Source organism: Schistocerca cancellata, chromosome 5, assembly GCF_023864275.1.
Source record: "Schistocerca cancellata isolate TAMUIC-IGC-003103 chromosome 5, iqSchCanc2.1, whole genome shotgun sequence".
NCBI classification, from domain to species: Eukaryota; Metazoa; Arthropoda; class Insecta; order Orthoptera; family Acrididae; genus Schistocerca; species Schistocerca cancellata.
In genome coordinates this window covers 704,274,163-704,290,619 of record NC_064630.1, presented here as the reverse complement: position 1 = coordinate 704,290,619, position 16,457 = coordinate 704,274,163, and the positions used below count along the sequence as shown (strand labels likewise).

General features: G+C 38.5%; 1 protein-coding gene across 1 annotated transcript in view; it reads left to right on the top strand.

Annotated features, from left to right (window-relative positions):
• Window positions 1–16,152, top strand: part of LOC126188772 (PC-esterase domain-containing protein 1A-like) — a 222,053-nt gene extending 205,901 nt beyond the window's left edge. The window contains exon 9 of the mRNA XM_049930384.1: window positions 15,941–16,152. Coding sequence (XP_049786341.1) covers window positions 15,941–16,152 — 212 coding nt within the window. The remainder of the gene's footprint in view (window positions 1–15,940) is intronic.
• The last annotated feature ends 305 nt before the right edge of the window (window positions 16,153–16,457 follow it).

The following is a 16,457-nucleotide window of genomic DNA, read 5'->3' as shown; positions in this document are numbered from 1 at the left end:
TCATTTGGTGCGTCCTTGTATAGGTTTTCTTGAGTTTCACACAAAATTTAATGCAAACGTGTTGCTCCTCTAACTCTGCCATCTCAGAATTCGCAAACAGTGTGACACAAAGTTCTATTCAATACAGCACTGAAAAATAACTAACAGACCTATAACAATGAAACTTCCAGCACTTACACATTAAACACAAACATGTGCAGGGATGTCAATCGCATTATGCTCCTACACACCATTGGCACGAAATTATGCATGTTCCAGAATTTTTTGAACAGACATCTTTTAAGTGCTAGGCAGGAAGTAGTTTTGTTATATCACCACTCCTGTTTCATTTGAACAGTGTATGCTGACAGTTTTACTGATACAGGAGCTAAGGGAAATGGACTTAAAAGACCTGTCATGAATATGATCTTTTCCTTGCTTCCATATGGCACAGTGATGAATATAACTCGCATCATTAGGAGAGATTCTATATCCCATATTTCATATTATAATGCTGCTTATGGCAAACTGCAAGCATCAGGTAATACAGAGAGAACCGGAACTCAACAAACGAAATGTTGTAGGTTTTTAACAGAGATTTTGTGAATATTTTGATATAAGGAGCTCATTGCCTGCAGCTCATTACAGAGTAGTAATGTAATTCTGATCTGTTTGGTTTGTTATTTTTGCATTTGTGAAAATACTTTCAGAACACTGAAAAAGCTTGTAATAATCAAACATTAAAACATGCAACATAAAAAACAGAGTGATGCAACAACCTTCAAATGAAAAATTGCTGTGATATGTGATTGCCATAGTTGCAGAACAGCTCAGCGTAGTGATGTTTTTCCATTGCTTTCAGTAACTCCTTGTATGAAGCGCATATCATCCAACTCTCCACATGTAAACCTATCCATACTCATATGTATCACTATTAATGTAGAACAAATATTGCCAGAAAAACAAACCTGAGACAGAACTGAGCAGTACTGAAGGCATGCTTGAGGGTGAAAAGTAAAAAGTCATTACTGTTGTCAACAGCAGTCACCATAAGTGAATGGAGCATGTCCATTTCCAAGCAAGATAAACAGCTCATACCACCAACATTTACACTGTTGTCTTCAAGTGTGATAAAGGTGCAAAGACGAATGTAGTTAAGAAATGTAAATTAACACTTGTACCAAAATATTCAGCAAACTAAACAACCATCAAAACTTTGCCTGTGAAGTTAGGGTTCACACTGTAAATGTAAATCTCAAGGGTGGGTTTGTGGGTTGAGTTTTCTTCACAGTAGTGAGTGTGCACAAAAATTATCCTACAGCATGCAATCCAATGATATTATGTGAATATGTTGTGGCTAGTGAAAGTTTTTTTCAGACCAAGACCCAAATGCACATGTCCTGCTTTTCACAGGCATTTGCCTTAACCTTTAGCTTCCAGACCTGATTCAAACTTCCATTATCACTGATGTTTCTGCCTTTGATTCCCAAACACAGTCACCAGAAGTTTTCCCATAGGGTACATTCAATAGCACCATTGAAGGAACAGTGTCAAAAGATGACCATGGCTTACCTTGCAATTACAGAATTACATTCAATGAAATTAAGTGTTTGTATGAGAAATACAATATTGAAAGTACCATGAAATGTAACTAGAGAAAACCAGTCTGGAGTGCTGAGCCTGCAGTGTAATGAATATATAATTACTAATAATAATTTGTGCTAGTATGAGATTGAAACCACAATAGCCCAAATCAGGAAACTGAGCAGTCACCTTAACAATAAGGCTATTTCAGCACAATCCAAGCTTGACTGAGACTGTGAATGCCATTGACATTTTCAACTGTGACTTCCAGTTTGATTTATAAACTTCATTTGGTTGTCATTACTTGATCTAACAAGTAGAACAACAAAATCATCTGAGAACAAGTTAATGATTTTCATGGACTGTACATGTTCACAAATTTTGATAAAGATTTACTGAGTCTCACAAAGTCACTTGTTGTACAGGGGACCAGTCAATGATCACCAGTGGTAGCCATTACAGTTACTTGCTTTACATTTGAGCTTCCTTGTGCATTGATGTTGTGCTGTAGTGTTACGATTAATAGCACAGATATCAACTGGAAGATTTTTTTTTTTTTTCATTTTTCTACTCTTGATTATAGCTAATACTAGCAAACCTGACATTGCTTTGTAATTGCTAAATATTTATGGGAACTGGATATACATCCTAATCTCCTCCTCCCCTCCCCTTCTTTATCCATCTCCTCCTCCCCCTCTCCTTGGCCGTCCCCTGCTTCTCCCTCTGTCTGTGCATCACTTCCTCCCCCACTGTCTGTTCCTTACCTCCTCCCCCCTCTCTCTGTCCATCTCCTCCTCCTTCTCCTGTATGTTCATTTTTTCCTCCTCCTCTCTGTCCATCTCTTCTTCCCCCCTCTCTCTGACCTTGAGCCTTGTTTATTGTTACTGCAAATTCAGACCCCATAGTAGCAGCCTAATCATATGCTGATAAGCCATAAATAAAACTTTCTTGTTTTATGTGTAGGTAGACTGAGCGGCCAAAAAAGATCAGTGATGTGGGAAAAACGGAAATGGAAAAAAAGCGAAAGTTATTAGAACTAGCCAAAATGGCTGTTTAATAGCTGAAAGGAACTGTTTGTGAACTGGAAACGGTGGATTTTATAGCAGCGGTAGTGTTGAAAGTGGAAAAAAATTTTTTGGTTATGGTTTGGAAGTGGGTTACGTATTATTGAGTATATATAGGCGGGATAAAATTGTATGGTAGATCGGTAAAGAGGAGAAGGTGAATACAAAGTGAAACTACTAATCCTACTGATCCTAATCCTACTCCTAATGATCCAACTTCCCAAGACACTATTCAAATTGAACCCTGCCTGGAACAGTTCCGTCCTCCGTCACAGTGGGACCCACCTCCTCTTCCTCAAAATCACACTCTCCAAGGATTAGGATCAGTAGGATTAGTAGTTTCACTTTGTATTCACCTTCTCCTCTTTACCGATGTACCATACAATTTTATTCCGCCTATATATACTCAATAATACGTAACCCACTTCCAAACCATAACCAAAAAATTTTTTTCCGCTTTCAACACTACCGCTGCTATAAAATCCACGGTTTCCAGTTCACAAACAGTTCCTTTCAGCTATTAAACAGCCATTTTGGCTAGTTCTAATAACTTTCGCTTTTTTTCCATTTCCATTTTTCCCACATCACTGATCTTTTTTAGCCGCTTCCCACAGGTTTTAACGTCCTTATTTCTTCGTCAGACAATTGTTAGCCTCATTTTCACAATCTGCTACCACAAAACCACTCCTTTTAATACATTTTTTCGCAGTTTTTTCGAAATTTTCCCGAATTGCTCCACCCTTTAACGTGTTTTGGCGGCAACACAACCACCTAACCTTTGTGCACGTCATTGTCTACCAACCCAAGTTCACCACAGAATCAACATAGCCCAGCTATAACCAACAATTTTTCGCCTATTTTCACACCAGATCTCCAGTTGCTTTCTAGTTCACCTTTATGTCTCCCCATATATTTTTATTTTCATTTTCATTTCAGCCTCGTGTTACACTTTCCACCTTCTAATACCATGTCACCCTCACTTCCTTTCACGCCGATCACCTGCCGCCCTACCTAAAACCTCTTTCCTCATTACCTTAGCCAGCTTCATCCTGACCCACAACTTCTTCACTTTTGAAGGCCAAACATACCATCAATTAAAGGGAACAGCCATGGGTACCAGGATGGCCCCCTCGTACGCCAACCTATTCATGGGTCGCTTAGAGGAAGCCTTCTTGGTTACCCAGGGCTGCCAACCCAAAGTTTGGTACAGATTTATTGATGACATTTTCATGATCTGGACTCACAGTAAAGAAGAACTCCAGAATTTCCTCTCCAACCTCAGCTCCTTTGGTTCCATCAGATTCACCTGGTCCTACTCTAAATCCCATGCCACTTTCCTTGACGTTGACCTCCACCTGTCCAATGGCCAGCTTCACACGTCCGTCCACATCAAACCCACCAACAAGCAACAGTACCTCCATTATGACAGCTGCCACCCATTCCACATCAAATGGTCCCTTCCCTACAGCCTAGGTCTTCGTGGCAAACGAATCTGCTCCAGTCCGGAATCCTTGAACCATTACACCAACAACCTGAAAACAGCTTTTGCATCCCGTAACTACCATACCAACCTGGTACAGAAGCAAATAACCAGAGCCACTTCCTCATCTCCTCAAACCCGGAACCTTCCACAGAAGAACCCCAAAAGTGCCCCACTTGTGACAGGATACTTTCCGGGACTGGATCAGATTCTGAATGTGGCTCTCCAGCAGGGATACGACTTCCTCAAATCCTGCCCTGAAATGAGATCCATCCTTCATGAAATCCTCCCCACTCCACCAAGAGTGTCTTTCCGCCGTCCACCTAACCTTCGTAACCTCTTAGTTCATCCCTATGAAATCCCCAAACCACCTTCCCTACCTTCTGGCTCCTACCCCTGTAACTGCCCCTGGTGTAAAACCTGTCCCATGCACCCTCCCACCACCACCTATTCCAGTCCTGTAACCTGGAAGGTGTACACGATCAAAGGCAGAGCCACGTGTGAAAGCACCCACGTGATTTACCAACTGACCTGCCTACACTGTGAAGCATTCTATGTGGGAATGACCAGCAACAAACTATCCATTCGCATGAATGGACACAGGCAGACAGTGTTTGTTGGTAATGAGGATCACCCTGTGGCTAAACATGCCTTGGTGCACGGCCAGCACATCTTGGCATAGTGTTACACCGTCCGGGTTATCTGGATACTTCCCACTAACACCAACCTGTCAGAACTCTGGAGATGGGAACTTGCCCTTCAGCATATCCTCTCTTCGCGCTATCCGCCAGGCCTCAATCTCCGCTAACTTCTAATTTTAATTTGCCGCCGCTCATACCTCACCTGTCTTTCAACAACATCTTTGCCTCTGTACTTCCGCCTCGACTGACATCTCTGCCCAAACTCTTTGCCTTTAAAAATGTCTGCTTGTGTCTGTGTATATGCGGATGGATATGTGTGTGTGTGTGCGCGAGTGTATACCTGTCCTTTTTTCCCCCTAAGGTAAGTCTTTCCGCTCCCGGGATTGGAATGACTCCTTACCCTCTCCCTTAAAACCCAAATCCTTTCGTCTTTCCCTCTCCTTCCCTCTTTCCTGATGAGGCAACCGTTGGTTGCGAAAGCTTGAATTTTGTGTGTATGTTTATGTTTGTTTGTGTGTCTATCGACCTGCCAGCGCTTTTGTTTGGTAAGTCTCATCATCTTTCTCTTATTAGAGTTTCATGTAAAAATTTGAAGTAAATCAGCTAGTAACTTTTCAGGATTTTTGCTAACAATGTTCTCCTATTTTAATATATTGTGTATAGGGTAGCATGTAAAAATTTGATGTTACTTGGTCAAGAATTGTTAAGAGATTTTTGGTAACAATATTTCCCCTACATATGTAACATATTTATCTACTGTATGTATTAAAATGTGTCGCCTTTTCGAATGTTCATTGAAGTATCATGTAAAAGTTTGGAGTAAATCGGTCAAGTTCTTGAGATTTTTGGTAGAAATGTGTTCCCTTTATATATTAAATATATTTTTATATATTACATACATAAAAGAAGTATATCTTGTTTCTGCCCAAATGTTCAAAAGTACCTAGCCCATTTGTGTCCAAATGTTCACTGGAGTACAGTGTAAAAGTTTGAAGGAAATCAGTCAAGAACATTTCAAGGTTTTTGTAGCAATGTTTAGCTTTATATATTACATGTATATTAAAAATGTAAACCCTATGTCTGTATGAAGGTTAATTAGACTTTCATATAAAAATTTGAATTAAATCAGTAAAGACCTTCAGTAGAAATTTTGGTAATATCTTTTCCTCTTTACATATTACATACATATTTACTATCACAGAAACATGGCATTGCTCAGGTATTTATTTATAGCTGTGTCTTCAAGCCCACCCCATGCAGCATCTGTCCTTGTGCCTAACGTTTATGACATCTTATCTCCTAAACTACATGTTGTAAAATGATATACCTGGGCAGGTACATTCAGTGACACATATGAATACGGTCTGCAAAATGTGTTGCGGACAGAGTTAATAGCAATGAAGTAATAAATTTAAATGTTATTCATGATGCAGCAGTTTTTCATGCATCTCACTTTTATGACGTCATATCTCCTAAACCATACAATGATACTACTGTGCAATGATACAATATTGTCAGTACACTCGGTGACATATGTGGATATTGTCTGTGAAATTTTTTGCAAAGAGTTAATAGCTACGAAGCAATAAACTTAAACATCATGCATGATGTGGCAGTTTTGCACGTATCTCAGTGTTTGTGACATCATATCTCCTGAACTATGTGTCATACAATGATATAATGTTGCACTTACATTCAGTGCTATATGAAGTCAGCTCAACAAATTCTGGACCATTCGTAATTTCACGCCAGTGGCATGTTGGAGCGATATGTGGTTGATATCCCTGCACATGCCTTTGTTTAATGCATCTTGGAATACATCGTGTTGCCACCAAGTTTGCACCACAGCTTATGAATTAAGACCAGAAAGACCTTTGCTTTGCACTCTGTGAAGAGCTTTTGGACCGTGCAAATGAGAATGAGATGTTCCTTAAGAGAATCATATGACACACCCAATACTCTCAGCTGGATTTTCAGCTGGAGTCCATGGGCAAAGAATAAATAAATAAATAAATAAATAAATCATAACTGGTGATGAGACATGGGCCTACAGTTATGACATTGAGATCAAGGTTCAATCTTCACAATGGGTTGTGGAAGGTTCTCCAAGACCAAAAAAAGCTCAGCAGGTTAGATCAAATGTCAAAGCCGTGCTGCTATTTTTCTTTGACTTTGAAGGATTAGTTCATCATAAACTCATTCCATAGGAACAAACTGTTAATCGGGACATGGTGCGATGCCTTTGAGAAGGAAACTTCTGACATGCAGTGAGACAGATCATGGCTCTTGCATCACAATAATGTGCCCACACATTAATTGCTATTGGTGCAAGACTGTTGCACAAAAAACGAAATCACTGTGCTGTCTCATCCTCTGTACCCTCCAGACCTGGCCCCTGTGGACCTTTTTTGTTTCCAAAGCTGAAAATCCCTTTGAAAGGATGGACATTTTCAACATTAGATTAGATGAAAGAAAATTTGCAGACGGCACTTCGTGTGGTCTGTACCAAGACTATTTCCAGAACTGGAAACGCCATTGGGGGTGGTGTTTCAATTGTGGAGGGAAGTATTTCAAAGGAGACCACACACGATAAGTAAAAGGTAAACATGGAAAAATTTTGTGGATGAAGTTCCGCAATTTTCTGAACAGACGTCGTATGTGGATACTGTCTGCAAAATGTGTCATTAATAGAATTGGTGGTAAAAAAGTAATAGTGTATAACATCATGCCTCAAGCATTACTTTTTCTGCACAAAGAGCAGAAAAGTAGCAAGCAATAAACTTTTTTTCCTTTAATCATTTTGTAGAGAAAATTTTTTTTCTAAATGTTGGAAACTATGTGTAATATTTGTTACAAGTTGCTAAGTACTGTCATTCTCAAATACCAGGTGAGTAAAATCTGGGAATTCATGCATCATGGGCTACATTTCTTTTCATCCCATACCCACCCATTTGACAGGTAGGGGGTTCTTACCCTACAGAGATTGTTACGTGACAGGAAAGTATACGTGTACCTAGTTTGATTGAAATCGGTGCAGTGATTTAGAAGTAAATATGGAACATACATAGACACACGCATACACACTTCCATCATTATAGCAAATGGTTCAAATGGCTCTGAGCACTATGGGACTTAACTTCAGAGGTCATCAGTCCCCTAGCACTTAGAACTACTTAAACCTAACTAACCTAAGGACATCACACACAGCCATGCCCGAGGCAGGATTTGAATCTGCGACCATAGCGGTCGCGCGTTTCCAGACTACCGCCTAGAACCACTCGGCCAACCAGGCCAGCTTTATAGCACGTATGGATATATTTTACATACTGAAAATAGGTGTCAATAAAAATAATCAATTTTTGAAAATATAATGTAATGGGAAAGATAAAAAAATGTACTCACCAAGTGGCATCATGTAAACATTAAGGAAATTTACAAGCTTTTTGAACCAGTGGAGTAAACAATGAAGGAATGGGAATGAAAGAAAAGGACTGGTGAGGCTTAGGAGATGGGGAGAGTTAGTCACTTGGTGTGTCAGTCAGGGGAGACTTACCAGATGGGAAGAGAAGGAAAAATTGGTTGTTGGAGACTGCACAAGATTTGACAACCTGAGAGCTTAGAGGTGGATTGTTGGGGACTGCACTGGACAAGATTTGAAAATCTGGGAGCTTAGAGTTAGAAGAGAGGTTAATAAGCCAGACAGAGATTACTGGCAAAACATCGTGCAAGAAAGAGTAGAAAGCTAAGGGTATTACGGGAGGGGGGGGGGGGGGGTCAAAAAGTAATATATGTAGAAAATTAAAATGGAATGAAGAAAGTAGTAGTTAGTGAGAAGAAATGCCTAGATCAAAGAAATTAGCGTAAATTAAGGCCAGGTGGATGGCAAGAGCCAAGGACAAATTGTAATGCCAATTACCACCTATGGAGTTCTGAGATGTTAGTGTCCATGGGAAGAAACTAGATGCCATGTATGGAGAAATGGGTACTGAAGTCATATCTGCCATGTTGTAGAGCATGCTCTGCAACAGGCTATTGTGTGTTGCCAGTGTACACCCTCTGTCTGTGTCCATTCAGCCCTCCACCTGTACCACATATAATGCACTCGGCTTTCTGCTCTTATTAACTCATGCACAATGTTTTGTCAATTAATCTGTTTCTTGTGCATTACCCTATCTCATTCAATGTTGTTTTGGAGCATGTCAACTCATTTCCAAGGAAAGAAACAGTAACAAGGAGTATTTGAGCCAAGATTTGAATGTCAGCAGGCTTTATCATGCTTTTAAGGATAGATATTCAGACTCCGAAATTATGTATATCTTTTATTATCAAACCTTTAAAAAGCTTTTCCTGCAAATTTCATTCTATTGGCCATGCATTGATACTTGCTCTAAATGTGGCTTTCTATCAGTGAAGCTGTCAGCAAACCCTGACAATAGAAAAGCAAAAACTGCTTTAGAAATACACCACACAAAAGGTTGAAAGCAAGAGAAACAATGAAAGAAGATACTATATCTCCTCAGCTCCCTAATAGTGGTATGACCGATTGTTTGACAGATCTAGAACAAGTGTTATCTCTGCCTTCTCTAACCCACAGTCAAATGTATTATTTGTGTCAGCTTTCATGCTACAATATGTGTGTTCATGTTTGCGACAACAATATGGGGCTAATGTTTTTGTGGCATGAGGGTATGAGTGGCCGAGGCGGCGATGAAATTGCTTCATGCCTCCTTAAAACACTTAGTAGACCTGACTGTTGTAGGAAACAGAGGGTTACCATCTGGTCTGATAATTGCATTGGGCAGAATAAGAATTTTCTTTGGATTTATCTGACAGTTTTAGGAAAGTATGATGAGATAAATCATAAATTTTTGTTTTTGGGCCATTCATTTATGTCATGTGACAAGAGATTTTTCCCACATTGAAAAACGTGTAAGAGACTGGAAGGCTGTCATGTACCTAATGACCTTGTAAAACTTACTGAGAATGTGACACCTAACAATCCATTTGTGATTACTATGCTCCAGCCTGAAGAGTTTTTTTTATTTTAAAAAAGCAGCCAATACACATATTAACACAACAAAAGTAAATATTTCCAAATGTAGTTAGATTCAAGTGAAAAAAAAGTGCTCCTGGGACTTTGAAGATGAGAACAATGTTCATCGAACTTGAAGAATGGAGCACCTACAATATTTTCAAGAAGGGGTTACCACAGATATAATAAATTATTTTACCGTCACAACAATGTAAAAATAAATTGTTAGCTGAAAAGAAATAGGATCTGCAACAGATGCTACCATATCTGAAAGTATCTAATAGAACATTTTTTGAACAGTTGATCTATTGAAATTGCTTTTGTACTCTGTAAAATTAAGGATATTATCAAAAAGAGTTTAATCTTAGGATAGTGTATCTGTAAAATGTCTATTATTGAAAAAAACTGATAAATGCTTGAAATTTCTTTTATTGGCACATACTTGGTTTTTGCTGATAACTGTACGGCATTCTGAATTCCTCGGAACAATATACTTATTTGCATTGATAAAATCAAGGGAACTTCAAACATTTTTGCAATACCTGTATCACTCTTACTGTACACAACAAATAAAAAATATTGTTCAGATTTTTTCATAAAAATATTTTTGTCAAAAAAAAAATTGGATAACTCAGAATCAGTTTTTTTTGCACTTAGCCCATTATTGATTTCCAATCTACATATAAATCAGAGATGACAGTATTCTTACATATATCACACAGTGTCAGTCATTTCACTAATAAAATTGTTCATATTAAATTGTGACATTAGAGCAGTCATTGTTTTTGACATTACAGCAGTCATTGTTTTTAGAGACAAGAAAATCAAACAACTGGGGATTTGTATGAAATCTGTTGGTAGAAATGATATACCCTCTGCCCAAATATCCTGCAATCAAAGACAGGATGACGTAGATGCAGAAGAATATTCACTATATTGTGGTGCCAGTGCAGCGTCTTTTCCTGTCTGTATTGTAAAGCACCCTAAATAGCTACTGTTTACTTTGCACAAGCAGAATTATTTGACCCCAAGATGAGAATGTTTTGTTGTTATGTACTGTTCTACATAAATCCATCATTTCCACAGAAAAAGGGACTTGTTGTTGTTGTTGTTGTGGTCTTCAGTCCAGAGACTGGTTTAATGCAGCTCTCCATGCTACTCTGTTCTGTGCAAGCCTCTACATCTCCAAATAACTACTGCAACCTACATCCTCCTGAATCTGCTTAGTGTATTCATCTCTTGGTCTCCCTCTACAATTTCTACCCTCCACACTTCCCTCCAATATTAAATTGTTGATCCCTTGGTGCCTCAGAACGTGTTCTACCAACTGATTCTTTCTTCTAGTCAAGTTGTGCCACAAATTCCTCTTCTCCTCAATTCTGTTCAGTACCTCCTCATTAGTTACGTGATCTACCCATCTAATCTTCAGCATTCTTCTGTAGCACCACGTTTTGAAAGCTTCTATTCTCTTCTTGTCTAAACTAATTATTGTCCATGTTTCACTTCCACGCATGGCCACACTCCATACAAATACTTTCAGAGAAGACTTCTTGACACTTAAATCTATACTTGATGTTAACAAATTTATCTTCTTCAGAAACACTTTCTTTGCCATAGCCAGTCTACATTTTATATCCTCACTGCTTTGACAGTCATCAGTTGTTTTGCTTCCCAAGTAGCAAAAGTCCTTTAATTTGACTACATTCCATTATCCTCGTTTTGCTTTTGTTGATGTTCATTTTTTATCTTCCTTTCAAGATGCTCTCCATTCGGTTCAGCTGCTCTTCCAGGTCCTTGCTGTCTCTGACAGAATTACAATGACATTGGCAAACCTCAAAGTTTCTATTTCTTCCCCATGGGTTTTAATTCCTACTCCAAATTTCTCTTTTGTTTCCTTTACTGCGTGCCCAATATACAGACTGAATAACATTGGAGGTAGGGTACAACCCTGTCTCACTCCCTTCTCAACCACTGCTTCTCTTTCGTGCCCCTCAACTCTTATAACTGCCATCTGGTTTCTGTATAAATTGTAAATAGCCTTTTGCTCCCTGTATTTTACCCCTGCCACCTTCAGAATTTGAAAGAGAGTATTCCAATCAACATTGTCAAAAGCTTTCTCTGAGTCTACAAATGCTAGGAACGTAGATTTGCCTTTCCTTAACCTATCTTATAAGATAAGTTGTAGGGCCAGTATTGCTTCGTGTGTTCCAACATTTCTATGAAATCCAAACTGATCTTCCCCGAAGTTGGCTTCTACCAGTGTTTCCATTCATTTGTAAAGAATTCATGCTAGTATTTTGCAACCGTGACTTGATAGTTTGGTAATTTTCACACCTGTCAGATCCTGCTTTCTTTGGGATTGGCATTATTATATTCTTCTTGAAGTCTGAAGGTATTTCACCTGTCTTATACATCTTGCTCAACAAATGGAAGAGTCTTGTAATGGCTGGCTCTCCCAAGGCTATCAGTAGTTCTAACGGAATGTTGTCTACTCCCGAGGCCTTGTTTTGACTTAGGTCTTTCAGTGCTCTGTCAAATTCTTCATGCAGTATCATATCTCCCATTTCATCTTCCTCTACATCCTCTTCTATTTCCATAATATTGTCCTCAAGTACATTGCCATTGTATAGACCCTCTACATACTCCTTCCATCTTTCTGCTTTCCTTTCTTTGCTTAGGTCTGGTTTCCTTTCTGAGCTCTTGATATATTTCCTCCAAAGGTTGTGGCGTTTGCCTGCTTTATTTCTTCATTGATAGTCCTCAGTGTTGACGTACTGCATTGTTATACTGACTGAAAAATGGGAGGTAGTAGTTCAACACTGACTACTGTAAATGATGTAGCCGACAGTTGCACAACTGTGATACACAGGTCTTTACTTTCACTGTTCAAAACCCCCCAATATTACACAATTATATGGCCAGTTTACTATTGGTAAATGTTAAAAAGCCTCGTTAATAGGTTGCAGGCAACATCAGCATACTACTACAATAGTTTGCTGTTGAATAACTATGAGCAGTAAAAATCTAACCAAACACTTCACAGTTCTTGCAGAATAATACAGTATGTGTGACCCTATTTTTCAAATTAATTAAACAAACATTGTCATTAATTATTCTAACATATGACCTATTTGTGTTACACTTATTCCATTGTTAAGTTGATGCATTGTTGTTATTCTAACCAATACGTTTCATGTCTGAAAATCAGCGATTGACTGACTGTCTCGGAACCAAAAATCAGTCCTTTATGTATTCTTACAATAATGGGCACTGAAACTATACATTGTTCTATGTTTAAGTTACAGAAATTACAATTAAAACATAAGTCATTCAATTAACTGAATACATTGAAAAATTCCTTCTTTTTAACAGTTCCTCCTACCACAAACTTAGGCAAAATTGTTTGCTTAAGTAATGAAATTAACAGATATAGTTATACAACAATACTTCTGACAAACCTGATAATTATTTTGGGAATAATTAAGGGCTGGCTTTGCTAATATGTTTTCGAATAGAGCCAAAAAGATACTTTAAGACTCCTAGTAGTTCTTCTTCCAAATGTTTATAATTAGTGCAGAATTTATATTTTTTTATGTCAGCAATAGAATCTAAGTCACAAAACAATTACTGATATCAACCTATAACAAAAGTATTAACTAGGAATGGTTAAAATAAATTAGGAAATTAATTACATACTAAGCACAAAATTAGACCTGGTGCTATATTCCTTAAGACCGAGGGACAAACTTTCTCTTTTAAGGAAATGCAGATTATAGTCATGCATGTTAATGGCAATTAGACAAAAATGAAAATAAAATGAACTTAAAGAGGCTTTAAGAGATCTCAGCTTGCTACATCACAATGTCTCTTTAATTTTCCTGTGGGCAGTATCTATTGTACCCCTAGTGATACATACTTCTACATCCTTACATTTGCCCACTAGCCATCCCTGCTTAGTCATTTTGCACTTCCTGTCAATTTCTATTTTTGAGATATTTGTATTCCTTTTCGCCTGCTTCATTTACTGCATTTTTATATTTTCTGCTTTCATCAATTAAATTCAATATCTCTTCTGTTGCCCATGGATTTCTTCTAGCCCTCATCTTTTTACCTGCTGGATCCTCTACTGCCTTCATTCTTTTATCCCTCAAAGCTACCCATTGTTCTTCTACTGTATCTCTTTCCCCTGTTCTTGTCAATCGTTTACTAATGCTCTCTCTGAAACTCTCTACAACCTCTGGTTCTTTCAATTTATCCAGGTCTGATCTCCTTAATTTCCTACCTTTTTGCAGTTTCTTCAGTTTTGATCGACCATTCATAACCAATAAATTGTGGTCAAAGTACCCATATGCTGCTGAAAATGTCTTACAATTTAAAACCTGGTTCCTAAATCTCTGTCTAACCATTATATAACCTATCTAAAACCTTCCAGTGTCTCCAGGCCTCTTCCACATATACAACCTTCTTCCATGATTCTTAAACCAAGTCTTAGCTATGATTAAGTTATGCTCTGCACAAAATTCTACCAGGCGTCTTCCTCTTTCATTCCTTACCCCCAGTCCATATTCACCTACCAATTTTCCTTCTCTTTTTTTTTCCTACTATTGAATTCCAGTCCTCCATGGCTATTAAATTTTTGCCTCCCTTAACTATCTGAATAATTTCTTTTATCACATCATACATTTCTTCAATCTCTTCATCATCTGTGGAGCTAGTTGGCATATAAACTTCTATTACTGTGGTAGGTGTGAACTTAGTGTCCATCTTGGCTACAATAATGCGTTCACTAAGCTGTTCGTAGTAGCTTATCTGTGTTCCAATTTTTTATTCATTATTAAACCTACGCTTGCATTACCCTTATTTGATTTTGTATTTATAACCCTGTATTCACCTGACCCAGAAGTATTGTTCCTCCTGCCACTGAACTTCACTAATTCCCACCGTATGTAACTTCAAGCTATCCATTTCCCTTTTTAAGTTTTCTAACCTACTTGCCCGATTAAGGGATCTGACACTACAAGCTCCGATCTGTAGAATGCCAGTGTGTGTGTGTGGAGTTATGGCTCCCTCCCCCCCCCCCTCCCCCCTGCTGATAACAAGGTCCTCCTGAGAAGTACCTGCTCAAAGATCCAAATAGGGGACTATTTTACCCAAGAGGACACCATCATCATTTAACCATACAGTAAAGTTGCTGCATGCCCTCAGGATAAATTACAGCTGTAGTTTCCCTTGCTTTCAGCCGTTCACAATAATAGCAGACCATGGCCATTTTGCTTGACATTACAAGGCCAGATCAGTCAATCATCCAGACTGTTGCCCCTGAAACAACTGAAAAGGTTGCTTCCCCTCTTCAGGAATCATACATTTGTCTGGCCTCTCAATAGGTACCCCTCTGCTGAGGTTGCACCTATGGTAAGGCTATCTGTATCGCCAGTTATCGGTTTCAATTTGTATAATTTAACAGGAATACAAGAGTATTTCATTTAATAACTATTGTTGTTAACCTGATGAAAAATCTACTTTCTGAAATCATATTCAAAGAATTTCTTTCCATGATTAATATGTTTCAAAATGGGTTTCTGAACTTTTCTATTTAAGGATAGCATTGTGAACAAAAAATGCAACTCTCCATTGTTCATTGGTATTCATTTGTGCTCATACAATTGTTGGTTCAGTGAGTCCACATGTGACCTTACAAACTGCTTAATATATTTGTTCATCTCATTATTTGTCATTGTTATCAACCTGTCATTTTAAAAAATCAAGCAGAGTCAGAGAAACTGCAAATTTACTCCTATCTGCACTACAATTCTCAAACTACATTCTTGTAGAACTAGTAGTAGCAGACAGCATTTCTTCAATTTCGCCTTTGTCACCAGACACAGTCATTAAAGTCCTCATCATCTCTGTCTTCTCAACTGCCTGAAAAGCTATCACTGAACCACTCAGTACCATTTTCATTTAATAAGCTTTCAGTTTCTTCATCACACAAAGATGGGGATGCTGTACACTTTAACATGTTTACTCCTGTCTGAACAAAGTTAGCTGCATGATGAAATAATTGTTTCACACAGAAACATCAGTGACATTGATTAGATTATGCTTACACTTGGTAGTGCAACCCTTGCAGCTGATACACAACTCTTAAATACATTTCTAGGACCTCCTGAATGTTGCCGACTGCGGGCTCGAGCACCGTTCAAAGATTGTGCAGCACGGCGGCGCCGGGCAGCAAGAACTCAGTTCGAGGAGCACGCACAGCGAAGCAATTGGCCTGCACAACTCCAGTTCATACAGGACAGTGATAGTGCTGCTGTGGATCCTGAGCTGAACTCTTGGAACATGGTTGAGGGGTTAAAATACCATGTGTGAAGAACGTGAGTTGAGTAACCATGCAAGTTTTGTTCCCAATAGATCAGTATGTTTGTGCTGCAGTATGTAATAAAATTCTGTGGATTTTCATTATTCTGTAGATGTGTGTGACGTATGCTTTCTTCCTATCACCAGGAACAGTTTTCTACTTAACTTGCTGTTGCAATGTCATGAGTGTATCTAATTCACTTGAAAATTCTATGCAACATGTTACAAGGACCTTACCATGCAATAAGGCACTGTAAGTTTTCTTATGTTCAGCTCCATGTCATACCACTAGTACAGGTATTTCAACCACTAAACCT